At 41.3% G+C, this 18,180-nt stretch overlaps 1 protein-coding gene across 4 annotated transcripts in view; it reads left to right on the top strand.

Annotated features, from left to right (window-relative positions):
- Window positions 1-18,180, top strand: part of AKAP13 (A-kinase anchoring protein 13) — a 325,968-nt gene that overhangs the window by 115,201 nt on the left and 192,587 nt on the right. For all 4 annotated transcript variants that reach the window (XM_084642499.1, XM_084642498.1, XM_084642496.1 and 1 more), the window contains exon 5: window positions 2,755-2,902. In XM_084642499.1, coding sequence (XP_084498625.1) covers window positions 2,755-2,902 — 148 coding nt within the window. The remainder of the gene's footprint in view (window positions 1-2,754; window positions 2,903-18,180) is intronic.

Raw genomic sequence — 18,180 nt, 5'->3', positions numbered from 1 at the left:
CTGTGTCGAAGGGTACACTGAGGGACTACTTTCTTGGCGGGAGGAATGAGGCAAATCCAAAGAGGGACATGAGGAACCAGAGATGAGTTTTGGGGAGCCAAGCCAGGGTGATGGAGGAGGAATTCAAGTGAGGGAGCCAGAATGCGGAGCGGAGTGTGGAGGAGCTGTGGGGATCCAGAGGTAGAAGAGGGAGTGGGGATGGGGAACCTAGGTTGGGAGGGTGAGTGAGCACAAAGGAGGATGGAGCGGAAACTGGTGGATTTGTTTGGGAGAAAGTATTGATTTGAGAGGGAGGAGAAGGAGCAATGAATTGAAGATTTTTAGAGTTAAGGTTATATAATGAGACAGAGCTTTTTGTTTGAGTATTCAAATTAGATTTTGCATAATCTGCATGGAGTCTTTTCCAAACTTGCAACATTAATGTATGCTAAGTGGAGTGATGAAACAGGGCTAGTTAATACAGCTTTAATTTTAAAACCTGAGGCATCAAACTGGTTTTGATCTTAGTAGATTAGTGGGCTAGAAAAGGACCAGACATTTTTAGCCTACTGTTCCCAATGATGTGTGTCTTAAGCAATTAATTGTCAGCAAATTATAAAGGATAGCAAAGTCATACAAAACACCCTTTACCCTTGTTATTTCTGTATGTACTTTCCTTCTGTTGCAATGAATGCATCTCTGCGACTGCAGGAGAGTGGATTTTTAATCTATCATAGGTATTTATATACCTTGAAACCAGATTTTTAGAGTTGTATGTGCAGAAGAACATGTGTGTGATTTGCGCATACAATTACTTCAGTTACACGCAGAGTTACTTGTGATAACTGCATATAATTTATGCAGAGATAAGAAGGGCTCGAAAACCTATCTCACCAACAGAAGTTGGTCCAATAAAAGACTTCATTGCATCCCCCACCTTATCTCTCTAATATCTTGGGACTAACACAGCCACACCTAAACTGCATGTCTCATTTATGTATACTTTTTTGCACGCAGTAGTTCTAAAAATCTAGGTTGTGCAGACTGAGCGTAGGAGTGTGACCTGAGGCAGCAAGGTGTGTCCTGGTTTCATGGACTATTGTATTTGCTATAAATAAGGTTTTGCAGCCTCATCAAAGCATGATCTGCTAGAAAATGTGGCAAATGAGGTAATGCATACCTTGCAACAAAGCAGTAGATATTTTCAAATTGTTTGGTGAAAGTGTAATTGCACATGACAATGAAGGCATAACAGTAAATCTTACTTCTAGGCAATATTGATATGTGCCAGTACATAGCTATTGGGCTGCAGAGGGAGTCAGATTTGAGTCCTGATAATATAAAGCCTATTCTCCTGTCTGTAGCTGTTGTTCCAGGAAGGGTAGTTCTATTGAGTATAATTTTGCAACAACACTGTCCTTATTGGTTCCTTACAATCATGTTTCCGCCCCCCTCTCTTTGTAGCAAGAGAAAACCCTACTGAATTTGATGCTTCCCTAGGTTTCTGTGTATGTGTGTTGAGGAGGAGGGGAGTGGTCAGTGCTTGAGTTAGCTACCTTGCAGGTATCAGTAGGTAGTTACCTAGGCACAGAGAGAGAATTTAGGCTGGGATACTTTGGATACTTGAGCAATTTTGGGTTGCTCTCCGTGCTTCCTGGTGTGAGTCAATACCAGTGAGATGTTACAGTACCATCGTGATATCACGGTGCTGTGAGGTGCTGATTTTGATCTTGTGCTGATGTTTCCAGATGTTGTTGCCACCATGGCTATTTGAGCTGGGGTTGGGAATTTTTTTGACATAAACAAAAACGAGGAGTCCTTGTGGCACCTTAGAGACTAACAAATTTATTTGGGCATAAGCTTTCGTGGGCTAGAATCCACTTCATCAGATGCATGGAGTGGAAAATACAGTAGCAGGTGTGTGTGTATATATATATATACATAGTACATGAAAAGATGGGAGTTGCCTTACCAAGTGGGGGGTCAGTTTAACGAGACAATTCAATTAACAGTAGAATACCAAGGGAGGAAAAATCACTTTTTATAGTGATAATGAGCGTGGCCCATTTCAAACAGTGGACAAGAAGGTGTGAGTAACAGTAGGGGGAAATTAGTATGGTAAAGACAGGTTTTTCATCAGAAAATAACACATTGTCGAAACCGAAACTTTTCGTGAAAACATAACAGTTTTGAAAAAACTTTAATCAGGCAGGATTCTCAGGTACAGTGTGGAATTTCTGGTGAGAGAGAGTAGCCAGTGGGTAGGGCATTCACCTGGGATGTGGGAGGCCCAAGTTCAAGAATCTGCTCTGCCTGACTGAAAGCAGAAACTTGAACTTGATCCTCCCAAATTCCAGGTAAGTGCCCTACACACCAGGCTGTGTTGGCTGTTCTGGGGTGAGGGCTCTATCTTGCTCTCTTTTTTTGGAGGGGGAGGCAACATTTTGTAAAAGTCTTGGTTTCATCCCAATGCAACATGGGGAAATTGTTCGAAATCTTGAAAATTTTCACGGGATGGGAAAACTGTTTCCTGTCAGAATCTAATGGCCGAGCCTCTGCATATCTTTTGCAGCTGACTACTGTGCTTGATGATCCGGTCAAAGTGCATTGTGAAATCTACCTGTATATCTGAAGATGGGAGCAAATACTCTTACAGTGATGTGAAAAAGGACAGAGAGAAGAAACCAGGAGCCTTGGAGACCGAGTGGGTTGTTCATATAATAAAATTTTTGAGGATGTGAACTTGACCTCTGGCTTTTTTTGCCCTTGTCTTAGGGTGACTGTGTTATTACAGTGCTGCTGACTGAAGAAGATGAACTTGAAGATGATGTAGTTTTTTACTTGGTGTTTACTGGCTCCACTGTCCAACACTGCACAAGCACGAGAAAAATTAATCGTGGGACACTGGAGACCATTGCTCCCGGTAAGTGCTTTGCTTTCTTTGCAAAACGCAGCCTAAAAAAATTGTGAAAACTGATACATTGAAGTTTATTTAAACCTCATGTAATGTTGAGAATCTTTATTATTTTCCCCTATTTGCACAATCTTTTAGAGTAAAAAATATGTATCTGGAATGATCATTTTTAAACCAAGCTTTGACTGAATGGGTTTTAAAAAAATGTTCTGGAGGCAAACAGAGGTTTATAATGGAATCGCATCAATATGATAGCATAGTTATTTAATGCATAACTATTACACTATACAAAAAAAATCACAAAGTTTTGCCTGCACATGTTAAAAGACTTTGAGAAAAGGCCAGACAGAAGAGGACACAATTGCCTTTACAAATTATAAATATTTAGAAATGCCATTTGTTCAACTGGATTTGCAGCACAATAAGGAACTGGCTGCATTTTGGTTGCTAGGTTTGAGTTGAACAGAGGCTCATTAATGTAGCCACAGGCGCGGTCTTCCTCCTTTTCCGGGGGGATGTTCAACCCCTGCTCTGCCCCAGGCCCTGCTCCCACTCCACTCCATCCCCCAAGGACCCACCCCCACCCCCACCCCACCTCTTCCTTCTCCTGCCCCTCCCCCGAGTGTACCCCGTCCGCACTCCTGCCCCTTGCACCTCCTGCATACCACGGAACAGCTGATCATGGGAGGCGTGAGCCACTGAGAGGGAGGGGGAGGAATTGATCAGCAGGGCCGGCAGTGGGCGGGAGGCACTGGGGGTAGGAGGGGGAGGAGCTGGCTGCTGGTGGATGCTAAGCATCCACTGTTTTTTTTCTGTGGGTGCTCCAACTCCGGAACACCCATAGAGTCAGTTCCTATGAATGTAGACTTATTGAAACAAGCCCCTGCCTTAAACCTAAAACACCTTCATGCACTTAAACACAGTGACATAGTTTCTAAAGATGTTGCAGGGTGTGATCTCTCTCCAATAAATGTGCTTGGTCCTTGGTGACTTTCCTGCGCCTGAGGTATATAGTGCTCAGGAAGAGTCATTCTTGGAGCCTCTTTGACACAGGCTTCATGTAATTAAAGAAGAGCAACAATTTCCTTCAGTGGCTTCAACACCATGGGAATGAAAATTTTCCAGGTGGCATTCCTTACTATTAACCTTTTATTCTGACTGTTGCTATATAGCACATTGATGTGAGTGTGAGGAGAAAATAGTCTATTATTTTCAACTATATACAACAGTATAGCTTATGTAATTTAGTGTATTTTCTGCTTTTTATCTATGTGGTAGGTAATGTTATAGGAGAGATGCATGTTAAATGGAATTTGCCAATGACAGCATGGCTCTGTAGGTGGCTGTGGTCTCTTTGTTTCCTTCTGGTAAATGTAGTGATTAAAGCAAAGTTCGCCATATTATTCACTCCGTACAGTCTCTGTTTGCACTGTCAGGATAATTAAAGTTACTTGAACAGAGCAGTCTAGTATGAATACTGATTACTGAAACCCAGTGCAATCAATGATACTATGATTAATTTTCTAACGGAACTGATACAGAACTGGTAACTTTTAGGCTGTTTTTGTGCTGTGCGTACAAGGCAATACTGTGATAGCATTGGGTGCTGGGATCTCATCTCTTTCGGAATCCAAATAGCAGAATTTCCCAGAACGGAACTGAAACGATTCTGTGTTCCATTTCAGCCTGAAAAGGAGCCAGAATACCTCACAGAATTTCATTACAAAAGCAATCCATTTCTATTGTTGTTATCCTAACGTCCCTATATGCAACAAAGGACACCACTTGAGCTTCTGTGTGACTTTAATGATTGTATCTGCAGTGGTGCTGGATGGCAGTTACCTCTAGTAACTTGGGTTTAATATGTGTATTTCATTTTGGAAGATATTGTCACAGAAGGGAGAACTTCATTATTGGACCAGTCTTTGGTGAGGGGTGGTGGTGGGGGAGGGTGGAGAGAGAGTCTATTTTATCATACTTGTATGCAGAAAGCCAGTATATATAGCCAGTATTGTTCCATGGTTCAGTCTTTCTTATTGAAGATGGTTTTCAGAAGGGTTGCTGTGTTAGTCTGTATCAGCAAAAACAATGAGGAGTTCTTGTGGCACCTTAGAGACTAACACATTTATTTGGACATAAGCTTTTGTGGTCTATAACCCACTTCACGAAAGCTTATGCCCAAATAAATGTGTTAGTCTCTAAGGTGCCACAAGGACTCCTCGGTGTTTTTATTGAAGATGCTGATTCTAGTAGGAGAATGATCTCTCTTAGCTCAGTTTCTCCTCCTGCTGGACTCTACAGTGAATCTGCAATCATGTACTTACCTTGTGTATTTAGCCAGTTACCTTGGAAATGATTATGATGACTCATGGCCAAGTATTATTTGACCTCACTGCAGGATTAACCATGAGCAAGAGGCAGTGGTGTGGGAGACCAGCCCTTGTTGAAACATCATAGCCGGGGTAATTAACAAGTCCTTCATGATTACACAAATTAAGAAAACCATGAGCAAAGTGAATGGCTTGTGGCCTATCACCACGTGATAGAACTAGGAGTGTAGGTTCTCTTCCTAGCATAAAAGGTAGGGTGACCAGACGTCCAACTGCCGCGATATTACATAACATAAGCTCAAGACTGAGAAGTTGTTGTTTTGCTTGGCTTTTTTTGTGTAGGGGGTGGGGCAGGGAAGAAGGAGGTTTAAAGAGAAAAGTTTTTAAACTTCATTAAACCTAATATGCAAAAGAAACATTGCCATTTTGTTTCTGAACTTTTTCTGGCAGTTCTGGTTTGAAAACATACCAGCGCTCTGCTAGTGCATGCAAACCAGAAAGGGGAACTGACCGGCTAGGTTCTGCCGTCTAAGCTAAGGGAAGTGTTTAAAAGTAACAAACTCCCATAAAGAGAGAGCATTTGATTAGACTGAATAACATAAGGTAGCATTAGGCAAATACTTTTTTTAAACACATGCCTGTTACTGCTTTCGATTCTCATTATACATAAAAAATATTCCATAGTCTGAAAGTCTTTCTTTAAACAAAAGTTGTTAAGGGCAGAGTCCAAGGCCTGCTACATTTCATCTTCCTCTGAGTAATCTGCTCTTTTATTGTGTGTTTTCATTGTTGGTCATATGATAACTAATCTTTAAAAGAAATCTTTTGACTATTCAAATACAAGCCTTTACTTCTGTACGTGACAAAACTGAAGGAAGGATTTAAATTTATAACCAGAGGTTGAAGATAGGGCAAGATTGTTATTTACATAGAGATCATTTTTAATTGAAATATTAGATTCCGAATAAACTATATTACTGGGCTGAATTGTACATCAAATTAGGTCACCAACTGTGATGTCTTGCAAATATTCAGGACTTGACAGTCCTACTCCCACAATGATACAGTGGAAATATCCAATAACCCAGTAAAATTATCATACAAATATGTAAGCAGAAATGGATCAGACTTCATTTTCTTGTGGGTCATTTAACATATTATGGATTCATAGAAGGAATAGCTTAGTGTTTGGACCGTGAAAACCCACAGTCTCCTTTAAACACAGACGCATGTTCATATGTGTAGTACAATTTTGAAATTGTATTACAGTGAGACCTTTGAGGATTTTTTTTTAGGATTTGTTGGTGGGTTAGGACTGAGAAGTTCCTATGAAGAGTTGAGTACTGGAAGTGGCAGTTTGTTAAAAGCACCTGGTTATAAAATTGTTCCATCTTGCATTCCCATTGCTAGTTAGTGTTGGGGGAGGCAGGGTGGGCCAGAACTGGACTGGGTTTCGTTCTGAAGTAATGATCACCTCAGCCAAGAGGAGGAACAAAAGTGGGAAAATCACTGTCTCGATTTGTACCAGGAGTGTTGCATAATTAACAGAATGTCACTTGTCTCTCTATTGGGTGGTGGTAATTAGGGTTGTTTTTATACATGCTCTGTTTCCTTTGCTTACTGCTGCGAAGGAGATTAGTAAGAACTTTTGATTTTGAGATGCTTAGGAGAGGTCACCGCATCTTTTACCTTTTGATCTGTGTGCACATATATAAAATGTTTATTACCCCCCATTGGATTACAAACCACATCCAGTTGGCACAGACAGGGTGTGCCTATGCCTAAAACACAAAACCTATAACAAAGAATAACTTGAGAGAGACCACATTTTCAACAAAAACACCTTTTATATGCTAGAATAAATTTAACGGGGTCTGTCCTCTTCCTCCTCCCATTGCGAAAGCAGGATAGTTCCCATGCTCCAAGATTAAACTCTGTCTCAGAGTCAATAGCATACTTGGGCAGTTATAATTATCACTTAGTTTACAATCTGAAGGCCTTTATGTTGGAAAAAGGGGTAAACAGTGAGGTGGCAAAATTTGCAGATAATACAAAACTACTCAAGACAGTTAAGTCCCAGGCAGACTGCGAGAGCTACAAAAGGATCTCTCGTGACTGGGCAAAAAAATGGCAGATGAAATTCAGTGCTGATAAATGCAAAGTAATGCACATTGGAAAACATAATCCCAACTCTACATATAAAATGATGGGGTCTAAATTAGCTGTTACCACTCAAGAAAGAGACCTTGGAGTCATGTGAATAGTTCTCTGAAAATATCCACTTAATGTGTAGCGACAGTCAAAAAAGCAACAGAATGTTGGGAATCATTAAGAAAGGGCTAGATAATAAGGCAGAAAATATTATATTGCATCTATATAAATCCATGGTACGCCCACATCTTGAATACTATGTGCAGATGTGGTCATCCCATGTCTAAAAAGATATATTGGAATTGGAAAAGGTTCAGAAAAGGGCAACAAAATTATTAGGGGTATGGAACAGCTTCTGGGATAAGACTGGGACTTTTCAGCTTGGAAAAGAGAAAACTAAGGGGGGATATGATTGAGGTCTATAAAATAATGACTGGTATGGTGAAAGTAAATAAGGAAGTGTTATTTACTCATTCTTATAACACAAGAACTAGGGGTCACCAAATGAAATCAATAGGCAGCAGGTTTAAAACAAACAAAAGGAAGTATTTCTTCACACAACGCACAGTTTGCCAGAGGATATTGTGAAGGGCAAGACTATAACAGGGTTCAAAAAAGATTTAGATAAATTCATGGAGGATAGGTCCATCAGTGGCGCTTAGCTAGGGTGTCCCTAGCCTCTGCTTGCCAGAAGCTGGGAATGAGCGACAGGGGATGGATCACTTGATGATTATCTGTTCATGCCCTCTGGGGCACCTGACATTGGCCACTGTTGGAAGACAGGCTACTGGGCTAGATGTACCTTTGTTATTGCAGTAGGACCTTGTTTTGCCCTTTTGTTGATTTTTCTATTTCACCTCTCCACTGACAACCTTTTACTGACCTTCCGTTCTAAACTAGATACTGGGTGCCCTGACTGTTCTACAGTTGTTTGCTACAGGAGTAAAAGGAAGCATTATGATCACCTAATAGCAGATGGGGATCCAACAGGTATCATAAAAGGGACTTGGCTTGCTATGTAGCCTGCATATAAGCAGGAACATTTACCAGGTCCCAGTAAAGGAGGGTTCAGAAGAGCATGATATAGATTAAGGGTATGTCTACACAGCCAACAGCGCTTTAACGTGGCTGGGGAGTCGCAGCTCCAGCGCTGGAGAGAGGTCTCCCAGCGCTGTAATAAAACCACCTCCGCAAGGGCAATAGCTACCAGCGCTGGGAGCGCGGCTTGTAGCACTGTCTATACTGCCGCCTTACAGCGCTGAAACTTGCATCGCTCAGATTTTTTTTTCCCACATCCCTGAGCGAAGAAAGTTTCAGCACTGTAAGTGGAAGTGTAGACTAGGCCTTAGTCCCTTATTGGAAGATGAGATGATTACTGCTGAAGATCCCCTATTAGTGGAACAGAATTGTGGGTGGATCTAATGCTCCTCGGAACTAAAGTGGAAGCTTCACTGGAGTTAAGACGCTGTAGCTAATTTAGGACAAAGAATCATTTTAAAATTAAAGAATGAAATATATATTGCTACGTTTTTTTAATATACTGTTGTTTTTTGGGCTTGAAAAAAGTGAGATTGGTTACTCTGTCCCACTATGTTGTTGTTATCAACCCAAGGGAAAATAATATTCTGCTGCTAAAATCAAATCCCCAATCAAGCTGATGTATGGTAATACAATATCAAATATGAACTAAAGGGTCATGAAAACTGTTCCGTTCATGATGCCTTACATGCTTTGAGCAGCTTTTTTACCAACCTGAGTATGCATCAAGTGGTATAATGCAGTTAAACTATTTTGTTAAACTGAACATTTATTTTGTTTGTGTTACTGCTTTCCTTTTGCTTTCTAAAATGAAGCATTTCACCAAACTGCTGCCTTTTTGTTTTCCCTGTTGAGCTCATGTTTATAACCCATAATTTGAAATGTTTTTCTTTTTGCCAGAAGTAAATGCTGATGCTGCAGAGTAATTTGAGCTTTACATCTTGTTTGGTACTTTGTGGTGATATTTATTTATCTTCGGTTCTTATGTAGTCTTCCTTTCCATAGCATCTGACAGCCTCACAGGTTTTAATGCATTTGTCCTCACAACACTCCTGTGTAGGGTGACCAGACGTCCCGATATTTAGTTGTTTGTCCTGTGTGCTGACTGATGTACGATCGGGACCCTATTTGTCCCGATATTTTGTGGCACTCTGGATTTTTTTGCTTTTCTTGAGGAGGCAAAAAATTTAGAGCCGGCCCTGGTGAAGGGGTGAGCCTGTGGCTGCCCCCCCATGTGTCCCGATACTTTGTTCTTGTTATCTGGTCACCCTACTCCTGTGAAATAGGAAAGTGCTAGTATCCTTGTTTTACAGATGGCGAACTACATCACAGAGAGGCTAAGTGTTTTGCACAAAGTCACACAGGAAGTTTGTGGTGGAACAGGAAATTGAACTCGAGTCTCCTAAGTCCCAGTTAGTGCCCATTGTGTAAGTTTGTGAGGTGGGAATTTTTACCCACTGGGCCTTGGACTGCTATGTGCAAGCTTATTTTAAGTGGGTTACATGATTTAACATTCCTATTAATCTGTCTAAGGCTTCATTTCTCTCTCTTTCCTTTTAGCTGTAGTTTAGGAAGTTAGGACTTAAATGAGAGTAGGAAGAAGCCCTTAATTGTTCTGTTGCAGTAACAATAGTTGGCTGCAGGCAAACAAAACTTCACTCTTAACATACTGGTCGGGTAAGAAATGTCGTGTTTGTGAACCATGTCATTAAAACAATAAAGAAGGTGATTATATGCCATACCATTGATTCCATGTTCCCTATAGTGTTTTATCGTTTATCATTTTCAGAAGTTGTCTGTGTGAAGTATCTAATTCATTAGGGCCTGCTCCTGTAACGCTGAAGTCAATGGAAGTTTTGCACTGGTTTCAGTGGGAGCGGAATTAGGCTCTTAAGCATCATGTGTGTGTCTCTGTGGTAGTTGCCATTTGCCAACAATTACCATGCATTTGGGGTACCCCAATTATTTCCTCTTCTGAATATGGAGAAATATTATATTTCTGTTACTACTGCATGGTTCCATAACTTTCAGAAAATGTTGACTTTTTAATGTTGTTCACTATATTTGTCCTTAATTATGTTCAAATGGGGAGGTTCTGCCTAAATTTTTTGTAATTCATTTAATTTTAGGATTTTTTTCTACTTGACTGCTGCTGTTTAAAGTGAAATAAATTGCTATTGAATGATGAATATCTTCATTTAAAATATATACTTGATTTTGCATTTTTTAAAATGTATGTTCATGCTTATTCTCCTCCACCACTGAATATGTTCCCACCTAGGAAACTACTGGTAATAGAAAAGGCTGCCCTCTCTACTTTATTAAATAACCTTTCTTCTAGAAGACCAAAAGAGTAAACAAGTTGTGTAACAAATGATCACTTGGCAATAATAGTCATGTGGACTTGTTTTAAAATATTCTTAATAATGAAACCTCTACAAAGCTAAAATAGAGAAATGATATAACCAAAACCAGTTATATACTGCAGCCTCTCTGGTATACTTCGGTGCATTATGCAGAGTTATTAAAAGGAGACGAAGCCAGCTAAACGACATATGTCATAGGAAGAAAATGGTGAAGACTGTATAGGGAGTATATATGATGGCGTGTTTGGAAGCTATATAATGCCATAGATTTTATGACAACCCTACATTAACAAGCCACTGAGTGTGTATTGAAGAGGTGGAAAGCCTTTGGCTAGGAAATAGATTTCAGCGTTGAAGGTTTAAAACTTTGAATGTGGCCTCTCTCCATTGTTGTTGCAATATCTATTTATTTCAGCCTGTAGTAAATCTGTGTGTTACAAACAGTGGGTATCTCATGCGCACACACTAAATCACACCCGGGGTCCTTAAATTTCAAAAGCAGAGTGCTAAACTCCTTGAACAAAAGAACTCCTTTATCTGGTAGCAGTAGTTGGATCCCTTAATCTTTGTGTGTGCCAGCCACCCAGGGGCAATGTCACTGACACAACGCCAATACGTTGCATACAAAATAAACAATTTTTATAGTAGGTATCTTTTCCTGTTTAAATCCTTTTGTAGAAAAAGTTCAAGTCACCATGACAGGGTCATAATAGAGGGCACAATTAGCACAGGAATCCCGAGTCACTTACTAATGCAAACCTAGCCGGCTCTTCCAATGTAACTTTAAATAGCTGCCGAGGCCAAGAACCTATTGTTTGGTGTATTAAATATGAATCCTCAAAATAGGAGGCTTGGACAGGATTTCCACTTTCAGCTGGGTAGGAAGTGAAGTCATGTTTTAAGGCATTCATTGGTTTTGTTTAGCTACAACACTGTTTTGTCTCCATGTGTGCTTTGTTTAATGATAAGGAGCCTGCAGGAAATGATACCACCCTTTTAAACACACCCTCAGTTTTAGTCAAGCAAATTTATGGTACTGGTATAAGTTAGACCCAGCTTGGTTGTATATGGTAAGTTAACCATTAGCAGTTAACTCTTTAAAAAGAAAAGGAGTATTTGTGGCACCTTAGAGACTAACCAATTTATTTGAGCATAAGCTTTCGTGAGCTACAGCTCACTTCATCGGATGAGCTTTGTAACTTCCAGGTTTCCGTATTTTTTCTGTGTACTATCTCCCAGGGTGTCTCCACAGAAAAAATAAAAGGCAGTTTTGTCAGTTTTCTTCAGTTCTGAGTGCATAAGTGCAGGTGGATGAGAAGCCTGTGTTAATTTTAATTTTTCATGTTTATATATCGTGCTGTTGCCTGAAGCAAATTTAGCATCTAGCTATGAGAGTGTAATGCAGCACTACAGCTAGTACAGAACAAGGAGCAATGGTCTCAAGTTGCAGCGGGGGAGGTCTAGGTTGGATATTAGGAAACACTATTTCACTAGGAGGGCGGTGAAGCACTGGAATGGGTTACCTAGGGAGGTGGTGGAATCTCCTTCCTTAGAGGTTTTTAGGGCCCGGCTTGACAAAGGCCCTGGCTGGGATGATTTAGTTGGGTTTGGTCCTGCTTTGAGCAGGGGCTTGGACTAGATGACCTCCTGAGGTCTCTTCTAACCCTAATCTGCTGTGATTCTTTATAGCTCAGATGTGTCTTTTTACAAGTGTGGGAGGATAAAGTTTTACCATTCTGACAATTTACCTGCCTAATGGAGTCGCAATAGAGACTCCACAGTTCAAGTTGTAGTACCGTTTCTATTGTAAGCTCACTTTTTTGCCTTCACTTCTAATTTCTGTTTCTAAAAAAAACCAAACAAATTTGCTTTCTGCATACATTTTTTCATGTTGAGTCCCTGCCTAGAGAAGCCGTTTTTTTTTAAAAAAGCTAGAGGTTAATCAGAGAAGCCAGTTTAGTTATGCTACTGAAAAATGGATGGCATTTCACTTTCTAAAAATGTTTTTTTAACGTTTGCCTGCGCCTAGGCAAACATTGGTTTCTTATCAGCGCTGAACCTCTCTTAACACAGATTTTGTATGGAATCTTGGAAAGAAAATGTACCAATCCACACGGAACTGAGGGTGGGCAGAGCTCAAGTTGTTAGGGTAGTTAGTGGATAGGTAAGAGATCCTTCAGTTGTTTCTAGTTTCACCTTACGTGCTCTTAATATTGTAGATTTTGTAATTTGCTTACAAAGAGAGGGCAATGTGTAGAAGCTTGCCATAGCTCAAATTCAATCGTACCCCATGTGCACTGATAAATAAAACTGCTTTTCAATCTGTTTATGTATTTATAGTGTGCCCAGTGATATGCTTGGTACCTCTCAAAAGAGAAGGTAGACCTTCTTGCTGCCCTGAGGAGTGTACAGACTAAATCAAACCTAATTGAGACAGGGGACAGAGGGACAATACGGTAACTCAGCAAGAGTTATTGGATGGTCTGATGGAGTGATGCTGGGTGTATATGAGTTTTCACAGAGTTAATAAGTGTGTTCATTGGCTAATGTCATGTGGATATTGTGTCATAAATGTGTCTTGATGGTTCTAAGTGGGAAAGGCATTCCATGCAGAGAAATAGCAGGGAATAAAACACACAAATGTTTGTGAAAGTAGTGGGCAAATGTGGTATGAAGGCTGGTGTCACTGGCAGAGCAGCTAAAATTCCTATTATAATATTATTTGGTGTTATACAGTGGTCATGCTTAGCAATTTATCATTTGCCTTAGATCGCTGTTTCTCAGCCCGTACGTCGTGACTCCCCAGGGTGTCATGAAAGGCAATCCAGGGGTCACAAGACACTGAACATTTTACTATAATTAAAGCCACTCTCTTCCACACCCTGCCCACCATTTCCCTTCAAGGACAAGTATTCTTGACCTCTTGAAACATACTCAAATTAGATAGGCTTATTATTGTTGTTACTGATACTTTACTAAAGAAGTAAGAGTAAAAAGTGAATGGGAGTCATGAAGTTTTTTTATTTCTAATAAGGAGTTGCTGTGGCTGATATTTCCTGCGATAACTCTGGGAGATCTTATAGTGTTAAATGTATGGATTATCTTTGAAAACTCATGGCAATCGGGAGAGGTCCCGGATGTCTGGAAAAAGACTAATGTAGTGCCCATCTTTAAAAAAGGGAAGAAGGAGGATCCTGGGAACTACAGGCCAGTCAGCCTCACCTCAGTCCCTGGAAAAATCATGGAGCAGGTCCCCAAGGAATCAATTCTGAAGCACTTAGAGGAGAGGAAAGTGATCAGGAACAGTCAGCATGGATTCACCAAGGGCAAGTCATGTTTGACTAATCTAATTGCCTTCTATGATGAGATAACTGGCTCTGTGGATGAGGGGAAAGCAGTGGACGTGTTGTTCCTTGACTTTAGCAAAGCTTTTGACATGGTCTCCCACAGTATTCTTGGCTAGATTGTCGGGCTCAATGGGTAGTGATCAATGGCTCCATGTCTAGTTGGCAGCCGCTGCCAAGTGGAGTGCCCCAAGGGTTGGTCCTCGGGCTGGTTTTGTTCAATATCTTCATCAATGATCTGGAAGATGGTGTGGATTGCACCCTCAGCAAGTTTGCAGATGACCCTAAACTGGGAGGAGAGGTAGATACGCTGGAGGATAGGGATAGGATACAGAGGGACCTAGACAAATTAGAGGATTGGGCCAAAAGAAATCTAATGGGGTTCAACAAGGACAAGTGCAGAGTCCTGCACTTAGGACAGAAGAATCCCATGCACCGCTACAGACTAGGGACCAAATAGCTGGGCAGCAGTTCTGCAGAAAAGGACCTAGGGGTTACAGTGGACGAGAAGCTGGATATGAGTCAACAGTGTGCCGTTGTTGCCAAGAAGGCCAATGGCATTTTGGGCTGTATAAATGGGGCATTGCCAGCAGATTGAGGGACGTGATCATTCCCCTCTATTTGACATTAGTGAGGCGTCGTCTGGAGTACTGTGTCCAGTTTTGGGCCCCACACTACAAGAAGGATGTGGACAAATTGGAAAACATCCAGTGGAGGGCAACAAAAATGATGAGGGGGCTGGAGCACATGAGTTATGAGGAGAGGCTGAGGGAACTGGGATTGTTTAGTCTGTGGAAGAGAAGAATGAGGGGGGATTTGATAGCTGCTTTCAACTACTTGAAAGAGGGTTCCAAAGAGGATGGATCTAGACTGTTCTCAGTGGTAGCAGATGACAGAACGAGGAGTAATGGTCTCAAGTTGCAGGGGGGAAGGTTTAGGTTGGATATTAGGAAAAACTTTTTCACTAGGAGGGTGGTGAAACGCTAGAATGCGTTACCTAGGGAGGTGGTGGAATCTCCTTCCTTAGAAGTTTTCAAGGTCAGGCTTGACAAAGCCCTGGCTGGGATGATTTAGTTGGGGATTGGTCCTGCTTTGAGCAGGGGGTTGGACTAGATGACCTCCTGAGGTCCCTTCCAACCCTGGTATTCTATGATTCTATGATTGTCAGGGCCAGGAATTGTATGTAATTCCATGGGGAAGGATGACCACAGCTCTTCCAGGAACTAAGATTAGGTGAATTGACTCAAGTTGTGATACCTCCATAGAAGTGCCACGACCTAGAGAGGCATATAGTAGTTCAAACTGGATTCTCCAGAGACCAACAGACAAAAAAAGGACTTCTGGATAAGTAGTCTCAGTTTAAACTGTCTCAGGGCTACCTTTCTCATCCAGCAAATGGTCAGAACTTTGTGGCCAAGGGGGACCCCAATCCTTCCTGGGAAGGGTTGGAAGGACTTTGACCTACTGAAGCCCTGTAAGACTGATGGATGACCTCTGGTAAGCTTCTAGCATGCATGTAGGAACGTTTATTGTTTTTATATGTTTTCTCTGTATTGCTTTCAGCTTAAGAATAAATGTGTTGCTTATAAAGGTCTGTGCTTAACTTATAACTGCTTTCAGTTATGCTGTTCATAAGCCATCAGAGAGAACTGAAGTGCAGATGCTAGCTTGTTTAGGGAGTCTAGTTTGCTGGGAATATCACAATGTAGTCTGGGGAAAACACCAGTCAGGAGGGGGAGAGATGCAGCTTTCCACCCAAGAAAGGTAATGGCTGGAAGTCTAAAAGTAGGTGCCTGTGATGCGCCATGGAGGGGGAATACAGGTGCAGTTTTCCTGAACTGTGACAGTTGTCAAGCTGAAAGGAAAGCCAGATCTTTTCAAAATTATGACAGAGATCTGGCCTTCCTTCAGTTGCTCATTATATTCAAAAGCCATACTGCGTGCTTTTTGGCCATGTCACCAGGATGGATAAAAACACCCCGGCGCACTGTGCTCTCAAACTTTCCATTGATGAGCAAAGGGGTCCATGCCCTGACCCCAATTTGCATGCCCTGACCCCAATTTGCAGTATTAACTCAGATCTGGGAAGTTCAATATACAATGCCTGGTGCGATGCCATCAGCTGTGGTCATTTTGGCTAGCACAGTGGTCCTTGGTAGTCGAGGATGTTGATGATGAACCTGAAAAGATTGGGAGAGACTGCTTTGAGGTGGTGCCTTAGATAACCAAATGACTGGCTGCATTGTTGTAAGTATTCCCTGTAGTATGCATAGGGGAACTGTTCCATACAACAAGCATGTTTGTGTTTTTCAGAGTAAATGAGTTGATACTTACCATACATAAAGGAAATCCCTCCAGCATAGTCGTTAGAGGGGGGAACAGATGACCAGGACTAATTGAGTATGCCATCAGTGTCACTGACTGTTTGATCTTGGGCAAATCACTTAACCTTGCTCTGCAACCTGTAAAATGAGCATAATCGTGTTAACTATCACTTATTTCATAGAAACGTTGGGAAACTCAGCTAACATTTCTAATGCTATTTGACATGCTCTGGGGAAGGAGTTGCTGCAGTCCAGATATTATTGTAAGGGGGTCTTTGAAGCTGAGAGAAATGTTACCCCACTGGAGACGGTCTCTTCAGAAGGCTGTTTGTGTGCATTCATGTTTTGAAGCATACTCACACGCACCATTCCTGAAGACATTTCAAAGCAGGGGGCAGGGTCCTCTTGAGTAATCTTAGCATTTGTCATGCTCATTGCTTAATTGCTCCTCTTTCTTTTGAACTGATTGCCAAAGTCAGAACCTGTCCCAGACACTCACCCCTTGAATCTGATGTTTTGTCAGATTGAGGGAAGGAGAACATCAAAGCATTTGAGGGGATAGAATACGGTTACCCTTTAGGAGAACATGCCTCTTGGGTTAGCAGAACACGCCTGATCCCATTAGATATAAATGAATTGTCACTTCCTTTGCTTCTCTGAAAGCTGTACTGGTTATTTTATGTGAGTTCTGAGAGACCTTTACTGTATGCAGATCAGTGCATAAAGTGTTTGCAGTACACTGCACTGAACACCCATCTGGTTTTGCTTTAAATTGGGTGCAGAAACTCTGATGTTCAGGGTTTCTCTCTCTCTGTTCTGTTCATGGGAACTCTGTTCAGCATGGCTAATGGATGTCTGCTATGAGAACATGAGTGCAGTGCCAGTTTATTTGACAACGGTAGTCCAAATATCACACCTGGGATTTCTCTTGCTACTCTCCTAACTGAAAAGCCTGTACTAGTGTCATCTAGGTAGAGGAATTGCTTAGTTTCATTTAGGAGGTGTAAGAAGTGACTGACCTGAACTATTTGTCTGTGCACTACCTCACTCCCTTAACTATTACTTGGCAGTGCTTGGAGAAGTTCAGTCTGAATTCTGAATGACAGCAGGCTGTCAGAGTAGGGGTTGTCACACTGTCTGGAGAGGCTGACAACTATGAGTGCCAATCTCAGATCAGACTGTCAGAAAATAGAGCAGACACCCCAAACTGGTGGTATATTTTATAATTAGATTTCACCAAGCCAATAACAAATATGCACTCCTGGATTACTATACCAGAATTACATGGAGTCACAGATGATCCCGTTAGACTCTCCAGCCTGTCTTGCCATGCAGACAGATTGGATTTAGTGATAAAAGGTTATTAAAATAAAAGTCACACCACTTCAGGTTACTCCCAAGCCCAAAGGGTCAGTCGCTTACCCCACGTCAGTGGATACTCTTGATCTCAAAAGCAAGCAGCCGGTTTCTCTAGTAAACTAATTAAAGGTTTATTGGGTAAGAAAAATAATTGAGTGTTATTGAGGGGTTAAAGCAGGTAAAAAATATTAACAGGTGAGTCAAAGTTTGTAAGTCCAAAAGGATATCAGAGATGGAGTAATCTGCTAGTGTTCATAAATTTCTCTTGGTTACACAAAGTAGCTTGCGGGATCTATCTTGCATCTGGAATCCTTTCCTGTGAGTGTCCAAAAAGTTCAGAGATGCAGGATCATTCCCGTAGACAAGTATTTATAG

This window comes from Lepidochelys olivacea (genome assembly GCF_965140295.1).
Source record: "Lepidochelys olivacea isolate rLepOli2 genome assembly, chromosome: 10".
NCBI lineage: Eukaryota > Metazoa > Chordata > Testudines > Cheloniidae > Lepidochelys > Lepidochelys olivacea.
This window is presented reverse-complemented; position numbering and strand designations above follow the sequence as displayed.